We start from the raw sequence: 13,798 nt of genomic DNA, 5'->3' as shown, positions 1-13,798 counted from the left end.
GAGCAGTCTGTTCCCAAAATGACAAAGACTTATTACAAAATGTTAAACTGCTTTCTTTTCTCAAACATGCCTCCTTCTTTGTGGCTTGGTGCTACCTGGAGGGAAGAAGTGAACTAACATTTATGGATCATCTCCTTTGAGCCAGGCACAGAGCTTGGTGCTCACAAACGTGGGAGCATTTATTTCTCAGCAAGCACCAACTACATGTGGGAGATGGTAACATTTCTGTTTTCCAGAAGAGGGAACTGAGGCTCAGAGAGGTACAGCAACTTTCCTAAAGTCACAGGGCTGGTCTCCTGTTTTTTTCCACTATCCCACACTATCTCAAAGAAAGTCTTCCACATTCCATTGTGCTTTTTCACATGTCCTTCTGAGAATCACCTACCAGGTCTATGGTCCTCTCTAAGACTTTCTTTGTAGGAAAACTGGAGCAAACGCAATATTTAAAGGCACCAAAGGCACTACTTACATACAGGCTGCTGTGTACGTGCCTTTTACAGGGACAAATGCAAATGTGTTCTTTTCTCTGAGTGCTGGGTGAAGGAGAGGAAGAGGGCAGCTTTGCTTGGAATGTGAACTATTTTATCTGATGCATTAATGAGTTTAGCAGAACCCAAAGCATTCAAAGGCAGATGCACTTTGCCATCACTTGTCAGTCACAGGCTTCCAAAGGCAGAGAAATTCCAGGCCAAAGAAAAGGTCCCTTTGTCTGGAACTGTAACTGGTCCATAGTTAGAGACAAAGGGTCCAGTTTCAATCCGAATCCAAATAACGATTAACAGCGTTTTCATTCAACAGCCTGGAGGAGAACAGTTTCCAAAGCAGAACTTTCTGTGATGCTGCTGCACTCCCCCTGCTTCTGAGTCAGCTCAGCGATGTCAGGCCTGGAGGACGACCCATTTTCACCAAGGCCAGAGCCACAGCATTGAATCCCCGCCCAGTCTGCTCTGCCCTGTTTCCCATTCCCTGGTATGTTGCTCAAAGCTGACTTTCATCTTCCCTCCTGCATCCGGGTAGGAAGTCTTTTTGGCTAGTAGTAGGCTTCAGATTTTAAGTTTGAACCTTACCTGAACCAGCCAGCTGCTTTTTAGTTAAGATGTAGTTAAGTTTTTCTCCTGGGGAAAATTATAAGGTAACTGGGACTCTTTTTATGTCTTTGCTCTTTCAGAATGGGGTCTTTCAGATAAGCCCCGGAAAGTGGGCTCATCATCAAATGGGACAAACTGGGCAGAAAAGTCAAGAGACCTGGGTCAGCGGCACAGCACAGAGGAGTGCTGGGCCCATGCCTGCCTGGGTCACAATCCTGGGCCTGCCCCTTGCTGGCTGTTTGACTTCAGAAACTCCACCTAATTCACCTCCCTGACCCTTAGTGTGCTTGTGTGTAAGACAGGAGCACCGATTTCTATACTACCTTTTGGCAGGATGTGAGGATTAAATGTACGTAGAGTGATTCACACTGACAGAGACTAGGCGCTTGGTCAATGGGAGTCATTTCTGTACTTTACATCCTGATAGCTCTACCCTTAGACTGGATGCTTTTCTTACTGCCCTACCACCTGTGCTTCAGTCTACTTGTCTATGATATGGAGGTAAGTGACTTACTTAGTTTAACTCAAAATGTGCAAAGATCACCCATGTTCATAGTGTTAGACAAGGCTCTCATCTGCAGAAATCTGTGTGGCCTGGAGCGGGAGGGGGGCTGTGATGGGGCAGAGACTCTGATCCGTACAGTTGCCAGAGGTAAGGAATCCGGGAGATGGGACAGCAAGGGGACATGATGAGTGGAGGCCAGGGTAAGGTGGGCTCAGATCAGGCTGGAGCTGGGGCTGTGGGCAGGGTCCAATCTACCCCTACTTCCCTCCCCTTACTCTGTCCTGGTGCCTGGCCACCCAGGGATGGGTCCTGGGAGGGAATACCAGTCCACAGGTGATGCTGGGGAGCAAGAAGCAAGATGGGTGAGGGCACCAGGTGCAGAGAGACAGACATTCAGGCCAGCCTCTGCTACACCAGCAAGCCTCCTGCCAATGGGGCCCTTCTTTGGGGCTCAGGGGCTCTACTAAGGTTCCTGCTCTGCCACTGTCTGCCTGTATCACAAAGATCTCAGTCCCTTACACTGGATTCCCTCCATCTGTGACATGCTCCCTAATTCTAATGAGCTGAGACAGAATCACAGAATCTCAGAGGTTTAGGCTTAAATTTTCCAGTTTGCAGCCAGACCCATGTTTCCCATAGCATCTGGGCTCTGTATTCTTTCTTGTGACAGCTTCCTCATTGTTTCTCCCAAACCACGTACCCGGGGCTATCACAGGCCCCAAACTAGGTGAGGGGTGCCACTGTGTTTCCACGATACCCTGTGCTTTTCTCACTCAAGCTGTTGCCACAGTTTATTTATCTGTTTGCCTTCCTCAATAGACTTTGAGCTGCTTGGGATAAGAATCATGTGTTGCTCATCTCTGTATCCCTGACACAATGTCTGAATCAGGAGTGGCACTCAAAACTGCGGAGTGAATGAATGAATGAAGATCTAGCCCTTGACTACCTCTCTTGTCTCATTTCTCACCATCATTCAATAGATGGAAAATATACCGAAGTCACCTTTCCCATCATTAATATCAAGACTTCACAATCGTTTGGGGGATGGACATGCTTGAAGCTCTTACTCGAGGGGGAGGGGGGCATGGGCAATATAAGTAACCTTAACACTTGTACCCCCATAATTCGCTAAAATTAAAAAAAGGAAAAAAAAAAAAAAAGACTTCACAATCATCTTGATAATCTGGTGCACCACCCAGATCCTCCCATTCTCATCTTGCCCAGCACTTGGCCAGACCCACTTGCTATCAAGCCTGCATTGGCCTTCTCTCCTCCCCAGACTTACCAGTGATGTCCGCGTGCATCTGCACAAAGAGGGGATTCTTGCTCAGGCCTCCACACAAAAAAAGAGTACTGATAGAGTGGCCTTCTGCCTCCATGGCCTCTATAATGAAGCGGGTCCCAAACTTAAAGGGAAAAACAGTGGAAAGCGTTAGTGTGGTAGTGAAAGTAAACGATAGGGAACATTTACTAAGTGTTTAGTGCTAGACACTGCAATAAGAGCTTCACATACACTATCTCAGAAAGCGGAGACCCAGAGAGATTATGTTTCCCATGATCACACAGTTAATTAAATCGCAGACTGGGAATTCCAACCTGGGCCTGCCTGACTCCAAACCCCTCTTAATTACTATACCATTTGCTTCTATCAGTAGTTATACAACGCTGACAAAAACAGTAGACAATATCAACACAGTTTATATTAACACAGTTCATTCAAACAAATATTTGAGGAGTGTCTACTGTGGCCCGGGCCCTCTATTAGGGAGTGGAAACGGAGTGATTGCAACACTGCTCTGAAATTAACAGAGTCAGTGGTGCCTGGGTCAGGCTTCCTTCAACCATGGGAACTAAAGACCTTTTCCTTAGCAAAGCAAAGGGACCAAAAACTCCAGCAGCAGAAACATGGAAAAAGGACTCTAATTACATACAGAAGGGAAGATACAGGGCTTCTGGCTGGCAAAGGGCTGCTATTGCCATTGTTATCACCTGAAACCAGGTAGTGGTTTTCTCATAATAAGGCTTCTGAGCCAGAGTCCATTCCCATCAGTCCTTAATGACCTGGGATGATGCAGAAATCACATGGACGGCCCAGGGCTTCACCATATTTTCAATCCAGCCCTCGTGTCTTAACATCTCCCTAAAATGCATTATTCTCATTCCTGTCTTGCTAAGTTTACCAAACTCAGTAAAAGTCATTATTGTTTGAGAAGAGGATACTACCTCAGAGTCATGGAGGTGAATCTTAACATATAATTCTTTAGCTTTAGGTAGAATATTCAGATAGCTGAAAATTATAATTTATTTCAAAGTTCAAAAAACTATTAATAGAAGTTCAAAAATCATAATTTGCTTGGGGTAAGGATTAAAAACAAAATGATGAACTGTGACATGGCCTTACGGAGGCAGCCACATGGTGCCGTTTGAGAAACATGAGGAATGGATGGAGAGGCTGGGAATGTTTGGAGTTGGAGCAAACTCTGGGAAGTAGGGGAAGCTCCTAGGTATGGAGAGGGAGCATTAGTATGGTAGCAAAAGTAAAAGGCAGGGAACATTTACTAAGTGTTTTGGGAGTGAACTGCTAAAGTGGAGGGAGGAGAAGGTCAGAAGAAATCTGGGAGGCCCAAATGTCTCCAGAGATGGCATGATCACCAAGAAGAAGAAGAAGGTATATCTTGGGGTGGAGAGAAGATACAAGCCAATATCACAGTTTTTAGAGAAAGTGTGACTGTACTGTTGGGGTTGGTACCCAAGTATGCAGAGAGGGAGAAGAGGTAGTTCAGTTTGAGGGCAAGAAAGAACTGAAGTTTGGCCACAGTAAGGAATAAGGTTCAGAAAGTCAGGAGGATGTTGCCCTGATCTCTGGTCCCAGGTGGGCAGGAACGCAGAGCAGGTGAAGCCTCCTCTGAGGAGGCTGTCTGGAGAGCTGTCTTCCTAGGGAGTGGGGGTGGGAGTGGTCAGAGGGTGATCTGGGGACCGTAGGACATGAAATATCAATTGCTCTGGAGTAAATGATGAAAAACAGCAGCAGCTCAGAAGTAAAAGGCAGCAGTTCTAGCCCAGAGGTCTTTAGGGTTTGTTGAAGCTATTCACGAATCTGATAAAAATATGGATTAGGTAAAACTTGGTCTGCCAAAGATAGTCCACAGATGTAGCGTGTTAAAAAAATTAAAACATGTTGTACCATATAAGGCCAGATCCTGCTTGCTGACTATGGCTGATTATCTCCAGATGTTCTTGTTTAAGCTTTTTGGGGGGTCATGAACCCCCTTGAGAATATGATAAAACATACTGACCTCCCCAGAAAAAAAGTCACATACTCAATAGTATTATAGATTATTTTAGGAAGTCTACAGATGCCCTTAAGTTCAACATGGATCATTTGATGCTGGTGGATTCTAGGCAACCCTAGTCTACTCTAGGGGTATGAATCTGTCATAGCTAAAACATGAATTTTGAATTCAAAATACCTATGTTGGCATTCAGGCACTTCACAGATTTCTTGTGCCTAACCTTTCTATGACTCAATTCTCATTTTTTGAGTGGGAATAATAACACCATTTTCATTCAGTTAAAAAATTCTATGGATTGTCAGAAATGTTACCACGCAAAAAAATTAAAAATTTCATCTTAGACTTGATAAAATACAGTAATACCTGCCTCGCAAGGTTGCTGCTGTAGGCAGCCTATGTAAAACTTGTAGAAGAAAGTTCAACCTATGGAAGGTGCTTACAAATGAGAGCTATTCTGGTCATCAGCTACATGCTAGGCACCCTGCTGTGCACGTTAAGGCATTTCCAATCCCAGGGCAACTGAGAAAACTGCCTGTTGTTATCCCCACTTAGGAGATAGGTAATTTGAGGAAAGTAATACAGTCTGTAGGGGAGGAGGGAAGGTAGCTGCCTCCTAATCTGTATGGAGATGCCATGCAAAACCAATATTTCTGATATTTCTAAAACCAGGGACCTATGACCATGTGATTAGCAGTCTTGACACAAGGGTAATACCAAGCACAGTTCCTGGGAAAAGGAAAGAAATGATCTGAATAAGAGGCACTCCTTTGAGAGGGGCTGTGACAGCCTGTCTCTCCCCTGTGTGGCATTGTAGGATGGAATTTCCCACTTGGCCAGCGGTTTGTCACACGGTGTTCCCTTTCGGTATCCCAGACTCCACTCTGTACAATGCTCCACCCTACTGAAATGTCCCACCAAAGGGCTTTGTACAGAAATGATTTTGTGCTCACCTTTCTGGAAAAAATGTTTTCACAGAGAAATTTAAATTAAAATTAGGCTATTCCACTGGGAATGTACAGAACCAAAATGCAAATCAAGAGACTTCAAATGCAAATAGTACTTTTTAAGGGTCTGTTCTGCAAAGAAAACTATAGATGTACAGGCTATGGATAAACTGGGAGGTTGACAGGTCTTTCAATTAAGCACGATAAAGAAAGAATTTTACTTCATGGCGGGTTTCCGCACAGTCTCAAGTTAACTTCATTACAATCTCGCCTTAATTTCATTCCATCCTTACAAAATACCAATCATAGATATTACTACAGAGAGAAAGGAATTTGTTTAACTTTAACTCACCACCAACAAATAGATGCTAGGGCAATATTCAGGGCCAATGAAACAAAAAAATTTTTTTCCAAGTTGAACATTATGGAAAAATATCTGCTATCAGAATGCCTTATTTAAATGCACATTTTTGCCTAAAAGATCAGCACATCTGGATGCTTTTGCAAAACAGACTGAACCCCTCACCGTTCAACTGACACCACAATAAAGCTTCATCGAAAAATCTCTGCCTTAAAACGCTTTTCCTTTGTGGTATTATAAAGGTCATTAAGACAATGGACAGAATAAATATGATAGCTTTTAATACATGTACAGCCCATTAAATACAAGATTGATTTTCCAAGTGTGTGGTACTTGGGAAAATGTAGCTGGCTCCCCCTCCTCCTCTGCCTGCATTAAGTTTAACCTCATTTATACATTCCTGGACTTCTGTTCAGTATTCTTACCAGGAATGGCACCCCTGTGAAACAATCCCAGGCCAAATTAATGATGTTTCCTAACATGTGTTAAGTAAAAAACCTGTTCTTGGAAATGCCTAAAAGCTTGTTTTATCCATGCAGCTTTTACAAACAGATCAAAGAAAAATGCAGCATGGAAAAGCAGAAGGAGCAGGAGCCTGGGAGTGAGAGGGATAGAGGTTCAAATTCCAACTACCATGCACTAGTTGTCTGACCTTGGCAAACGGTCTTCGCCCATCTGTAAAATGAGAACAAACCCATCTGCTTACTGGGTTACCATTCTAAGCTACAGGTAGGTAAGGCACTTTGGTGCCTGGTACAAAGTCAGCGATTGCTGAAAGGTGACAGTCATTACCATCATATGATGGCGGCCCTTGGCCAATCTTGGTTGGCCTTGTCCTTCATGTCCTCTTAGCATGTACTCAGAAGGGAGAGAGCATCACACAGCTCTGATTATCCAGGATTATTCATTTCAATATCAGTGATTCATTCCATTGTAGGACTTTTCATAGAAGAAACCAAATCAGAAAGTAAAAGTTCCTCAATACAGTCATGTGTTGCTTAATGATTCTGTGAAATGTATCATTAGGCGATTATGTCAAACATCATGGAGTACACATTCACAAACCTAGATGGTACAGCCTACCACACACCTAGGCTATATGATACCATATGATCCATTGCTCCAAGGCTAGAAGCCTGTACAGCATGTTGCTGTGCTGAATACTGTAGGCAATTGTAACACAATGGTGAGCATTTATGTATCTGAACATATCTAAAAATAGAAAGGTACAGTAAAAATACAGTTTTATAATTTCATGGGACCATGGTTGTACATGCAGCCCCTTGTTGACCAAATGTCATTATGCTATGCATGACTGTACTTTATACATCTCATTTTATTTTAGAAAGTTGGGTTCAAATCTCAGCTCTGCCATGTACTAGCTATATGACCCTGAGCAAGTTACCACAAGGAAGTTTAGGTCTCTAATATGTGAAATGAGGATTAAACTATCTATCTCATAAGGTTAAATTAGATAATGTGTATAAAATATTTAGCACAGTGCCTGGTACATAATAAATACCCCCAAACTCTATTATTTATTATTACTACCACCACCATAATCATTTTATTATCCATAAAACAGAGTAACTGAATAATTGTCTTTACTACTGATACATACTTTTGTTTTCTGTTTTCATCTTACTATTAATTGCTTCCATTTTGACAGATGTCGGAATTGTGTGTTTTTGACCACATTTCCATGCATAAAGTTGTCTGATTGACTTCACTGAACTGGCCAAGCTATTGAGTCCATAACAATGCTGCTTCAGGAAGATATTGGCAAACTAATCTATAATCTAAAAGGATTATTGAATCAAGTTGGCCAATTCCATACTCACATGCAGTTGCAATAAAGAAGGGATATTTCTTTAGTATTATGAGCATTATTATTATTTGGGAAATTTCATTCTCTATTATAAATACATAGCACCTGGATGATTCTGAGCATTAAAAAAGCACTTTCATTGATGAAATGAATAAATATGCATATAGTTGTTCTATTACTTACATTAATGTGGTTATTCAAACAGTTGTATGGACAAATGAAATAACTGAATACTATCTATGTACTATAGCATTAATAGAAAAAATTTTGTTTAATAGGTGCCACTGAAAAATAAATGTTGAATCAAAATTTAGGGAACTGATTTTTCTTTTCTGTTGGTTTCCATTCTCTTTCCAGAGATGGCTAAGCCTCACTGCATTAATTGTTATTTTGGGGTACCTACCTGCTTTGAGATCCTGAAAGCCATGACCCACTCTCCCGCTTTGTAACATGCACACATGTACAACCTTTTGTATGTGATTTCAAGGTTTAGAATCCTTTTGAAGCCTACCCGTAGATCACCTCTACATAAGAAGAATGATTCCTTAGACAACGTTTGAGCTTTTAGGATTTTGTTTCTATTTTTGATTTATCTTTAATTTAGACTCTCCTAACATTTTAGAATTAAATTCTCCTCTTCCTCCCTAACCATCCTAACCCCTCACTTAAGCAGTCAATTATCTAAAAACACACACTTTCATGTTGTAAGGAAACTCACTAAAGGAATCCTATAATGTATCCTTTTGCAAAAGAATAATTATCGTATGTTTTATAAATCTGGACATTCTTAACACCATTTTTTCCTAATGTAAGCATACATGGGCATCTGCTTGCTTACTATTATTTAATTAAATTCAGAAGACAAATTACATAAATGACAAGTATAACATTCAAAGACTTTAACTCCTTTCCACTTTCAGTTATGTGAGGTTATTAGTTAAAGCAGGTAAGGCTCTTCATCAACATTCTAGACATTCAAGCATCTCCTTTTTAATTAAGAACCTCTGTCATAAAAGCATATTATGTGTCTTGGGGAACAAGTGGCACAGAGCATATTGACAGCCCTAAGTCTCTTTAAAAATGTCATTACAGTGTCTTACAGCAATGGCTTGAACTGTGGCCAGGTAGAGAATAGCAAGATCGTCGAGGTCCTGAGACAGTTTCAATCCAGTGACCTGGAGGGATGGAGAAAAAAAAATGAGAAGGAGATGGTCAAAAGGAGCTGCCACGGATAGAGATAGTTCCCATGAAACTCGTTCAGATGTGTTTTCTCGTTGAAACAAGTTCATATGCAAATCCCCTTTTTGTGAGCTGAACGTGAAATGCCTACTAAATTGCTTAATCTCCAGACTTGGGAAAAACTATCCCTTCCTCCCCAAAAGAAAAATGCCTTGTCCTTAAACAAAAACAAAATAAAGTAAATACCATAGGAAGACTGTGTTTGATATTTCTTAGCATGGAATTAAATATCTTTTTTTTAAAATGCTCTTTTCTTATAAATACCTATTTTCTGTGGCTTACAAGAAATCAACATGTAACAGGGACATTCTAGTACAAGATGATCTGATTCTGAGTCCTGCTACTATCAAAATTCAGTGTAACGGCACCTAAAGGGTATTCAGGGTAAAGTATTATGTCTCCTATAAATATTATACCTACAGGGGGATAATTTAGAATCTGTGGTTTGCAAGGAATCTCATTAAAGTCAATCGGAATCACATGCTTATATGGAATATGTCAGTCTCTGAGAGATTCCAGAACGGAACAGCATGCTGGACTGGAATGCCTTCAAGGCTTGTTCACAGCCCCACCTCCATGTATCTCATTCATCAAGGTATTGTCTCAGGACATTTCTAGAAGGTGAAAGATGCTGGTTTCTCCAAGCCTAGCTTGAAGATTGTGGGCATCAATACTGTAGCTCACTTAAGACTCACATTATAAAATTAATTCACATAACATGCATTTACCCAGCTCCTAAGATGTGCACGGTTCCGAGCTCAGCCAGGTGTGGGCATGCTGTCTGCATCAAAACACGGGAGCTGAGTGGTGTACCGAGGTCCTTTCCTTCACCTCCAGCCCCATTTAATTATTCTCTCCAGATTCCGCCCCCAACTAGGATTGGCATATTGCAGGGCACAGACACCATTCAGTGGCCCAAACCAGAAACCTGGGGGCCCCTCTTTCTTGAATCCTACCTCCCTACCCAGACGTAATCAATCCCTAAGTCTTGTGTATTTGATCTCCCAAACTTTTCCCAATGTATCTTCTATTCTTTCTCCTCATGGTTATTCACTTTCTTAATTCAGGCCACTGTTATACCCTTCCTAATTGCTGAGAAAACCCCTGTGCAAATCTGGTCCTGTCATTCCCTGTTACAACTTCTCCCCTGGCCTCCTTTCGCAGTGGGAATGCCTTCACCGCCTCCTGCACCTCTCCTGGCTGGCCTTCACTGGCTCCCCGGCCTCTGCTCTTGTCCTTCCTCACTCAGCGTCCCCTGCTCTGGCTTCCGAATGACTCACCTACCTGTGTGAATATGGGATGCTTCAATTCAGCAGAGCTGCCTGCTGTTAGTTTTTCTTGGCAAATAACAGGGCAATCAGATGAGAACTATGGCTTTGAATTTAACACACAGGAAGATATAAAATTTGAATAAGAGACCAGAGAGGAACTCTGGGGATGCATCACCCCAAGCCAGTAGCTGTGAAAGAACATCCCTCAGGAAGTTCCCCAGAAAGCTAGACAGAGGGGAAGAATGCCGGAAGTAGGAGAGAACGTGAACAATGCTGATGCTACAGAACTGCATTTCACAGGTGAGGAAATAACTTCCTAAGGGAACACAGAAAATGCAAACCTGAACCTGGGTATTCTGGCAGACTTGTTCTTATTCACTGAAGTATCTCAGATGCCTAGCGCTGTGCCTGGTATAGAGTAGGCGCTAAGTTAATACTGCTGAATGTGTGGACTAGTGACAATTCAATGTTCCTTTTCTCCTTTTGGACACGACTCTCTTTCCCAACGTCCTATTCTTCTTTGTAGAATTCTACAATACTTACTAACTCGGTTCCTCACTCATTCACAGAGGAGGGGACACTTGTACCATGCCCCGAAGAAAAGAGCACTGGAAGAACACTTTTAGACCCTCACAGCATGCTCTCACACTTACCCTTCCTCATCAGAGGAAATGGGGTCCCTGTGGCTCATACACAGCCTTTGTGTGAATCAGAAAAAGGCATCCCCATCTGAGAGAATGAATTATAAAAAGGTGCAGAGTAAACAGGATTTCAGCCCAGTCATAAGCCTGTGGGAACCGCCTGAGCCATGGCAGGCAGTGGTCCCGAGGTGGTGAGGATCACTAGTCACCTTGCTTTCTCTCTCCCTCCTGCGCCAGCCTCTGCTGCTGGTCTATCCAGGAAGCTGACGGGCCATGTGCCCCTCCAGAGCCAGTCCAGGAGGCCGTCTCCCTCTGCCTTCACTGGGAAGTGGTCAGGCCATGGGCCACAGATGGATCCTGAAAACCCAATTTGGATAATTTGTGATGGGGGCAGGGGTAAAATTTGGCTTTGTATATAAGATGCATTCCCTTCTCAGTATTTATTAGGAACCCCAGTGCACTGTACAATGATACTGATAACGGTGCTGCTATTTTTCTCAATTAGTAAGAATCCGTAAGAGAGAAGGGGTGTGGCATGGCTGAAATTAACTGCCTTAATCCCCAGCAGATAGCCACAACTACTTCTGAAAAGCAATGATATTCAAGCAAAAAGATAGCATGGACTGTTCTCTAAATTTCTAGTGCCTCCAGAGCTCAGAAATCATAGAGAAGAAAAGGGAAGATAATTTTTTTTTTCCAGAAACTGAGAATGAGATCATCAATGTAATTGAGCACTAAATTTAACTCTTGAGCATGCTACCAGCTATAGCAAAAAGGGACACAGTATGGGTGATATAGCTTTTCTTTTTCGGATACAGAGAACAAACACAGCCATCCTTGAAAGGAAGAAATTCTAGAAGGGATTTATTACATGGATCATGATGGGGAAGATACTCAGTATCAAAAGGAAAACAGCAAACATAGTTCTCCTGTGGCCATGTCCAATATCTCCTCACCACTAACCCCGGAGCCATGGCGTTGAAATGTGACTTAGTGAAGATATTTCTCTCCGAGTGCAAAGATACTATGGTGGTCTGGGGTCCCTTGCTTCCTTGACATCTCACTTGATATGTAGATGGAGATGACAGAAAGGCAGATGATCATTAAGTCCATCTGATTTTCTCCCAAATACCATAGACCTCAGTGCAGCCAGCCCATGATGGAACTTTCTAAGGGGTGCCTGCCCTGTGGACTGCTGGGGACCCTGACCAGGACCCTGGGGGAGCTGTCTTGGAAGGGAGGTGGTGGCAGTACCTGGACAGTGCCAGGGATATGTCCTGGGGGAGGCACAGCTTCGCAATGGCTAAGAAGGCTGGGATAGGCCAGAGGAGCCAATAGCCCAGCTGAAGGCTGAATGGTTCCATCAATAAGAGGAAGTGGGGAGGAAGTGGAAGTGGAAGGAGTGTGTTTATAGATGTACCTATGCCTATTTTGAATGTTTGGGCAAGACAGTCAAATATGTGGGGAAGGCCCATGGGAGAGTTGCAGTGGTAAGCACATTTTATTTATTTTGTTATTGTGTAATAAATGAGAAGAACTGTAAGAGAAAGCATTTATAATTAATATTTAGAGATGTGTGAAAGCTGTATACGATGGCCAAAAAAAAAAAGATGCAAACAACTGCAAAATGCATAATTGCAACATCCTAGATTATAGATATAAAATGTTTACGTAAATATTGAGATTTTTGAGTTTAGAAGAGAAGTGCATATAAATGGAAAGAACAAACTTTAGAGTAGGACACCTGGGTTTAAATGTTGACATTTCCTCTGACTGCATGGCAGTATATGAATTTTGTAATGTCTCTGAGCTTCAATTTTTTCATGTGCAAAATAGGAATGATAATATATACCTTAAAGTATTATTGTGGAGAGTTAAATGAGATATCACTTTTCAGTAAGCTGTACTGAGTCTACAAGAACTAGATAACTCCTCTAGCTCTTTCGTTGCTAACTAGGTACACAAAGGTGGCACTTAATAAGTGTTCAGTTTATTTCCCTTTCTCTTAATAAATGTCCATTCTCTTTCTCTTGAATTTCATGAAACGCCCAATCTCATTCATATACTGAAATACAGCCACAAAGTAGCTCCTTCATCATGCTATGGGTGCCATCAGGGTCTTAACAAGGAGCACTGAAGCCAAGTGGCCGTCCAGTGTGGGGAAGCCAGGATGGAAGTTGATCATCGGCACTGGGATGATAAGGTTAAAGGTACAGACATGCAGGGGTGTGGAGAGGCAAAGTGCCTTTGATGACTGAGTGCCCAGGCTTAGCACAGTAGGGGGTCCACTTGCAAGGACTCCTTGGGGAAGACTTAGTTCTTATCAACCTACGCACTTCCATTCACTATGTAGAAAGGAGAGACAGCTACCAACTCTTCACCCTGGACTTCAGCTTAAATCTTGCTGCCACCAACTAGCTGTCCAAACTTAGACATATTTTAACTCTTTCCTGAGATCCTCGTTGAGTGCAGATGTCCTGGGATTCTACTCTAGATTTACTGAACCTTTGGTGTAGGCCCAATAATCTGCATTTTATCAAGGTCCTAATGTACAACAAATTTGGGAATGATTGCCCAAAACCTTGGTATTATGAATTATAAGTGCATAGGCCCTAAATTTGTTGAGAT

The 13,798-nt window shown here is 42.3% G+C and overlaps 1 protein-coding gene across 8 annotated transcripts in view; it reads right to left on the bottom strand.

Moving 5' to 3' along the window:
- FGGY (FGGY carbohydrate kinase domain containing) overlaps window positions 1-13,798 on the bottom strand; it is a 384,511-nt gene that overhangs the window by 80,087 nt on the left and 290,626 nt on the right. For all 8 annotated transcript variants that reach the window (XM_012785132.3, XM_075998776.1, XM_075998778.1 and 5 more), the window contains 2 exons: window positions 9,120-9,194; window positions 2,879-2,999 (listed from right to left, as the gene is read on the bottom strand). In XM_012785132.3, coding sequence (XP_012640586.2) covers window positions 2,879-2,999; window positions 9,120-9,194 — 196 coding nt within the window. The remainder of the gene's footprint in view (window positions 1-2,878; window positions 3,000-9,119; window positions 9,195-13,798) is intronic.

This window comes from Microcebus murinus, chromosome 2, assembly GCF_040939455.1.
Source record: "Microcebus murinus isolate Inina chromosome 2, M.murinus_Inina_mat1.0, whole genome shotgun sequence".
In the NCBI taxonomy this organism is placed as follows: domain Eukaryota; kingdom Metazoa; phylum Chordata; class Mammalia; order Primates; family Cheirogaleidae; genus Microcebus; species Microcebus murinus.
Note: the sequence above shows the minus strand (reverse complement) of the source record. Positions and strands in the feature narration are given on the sequence as shown.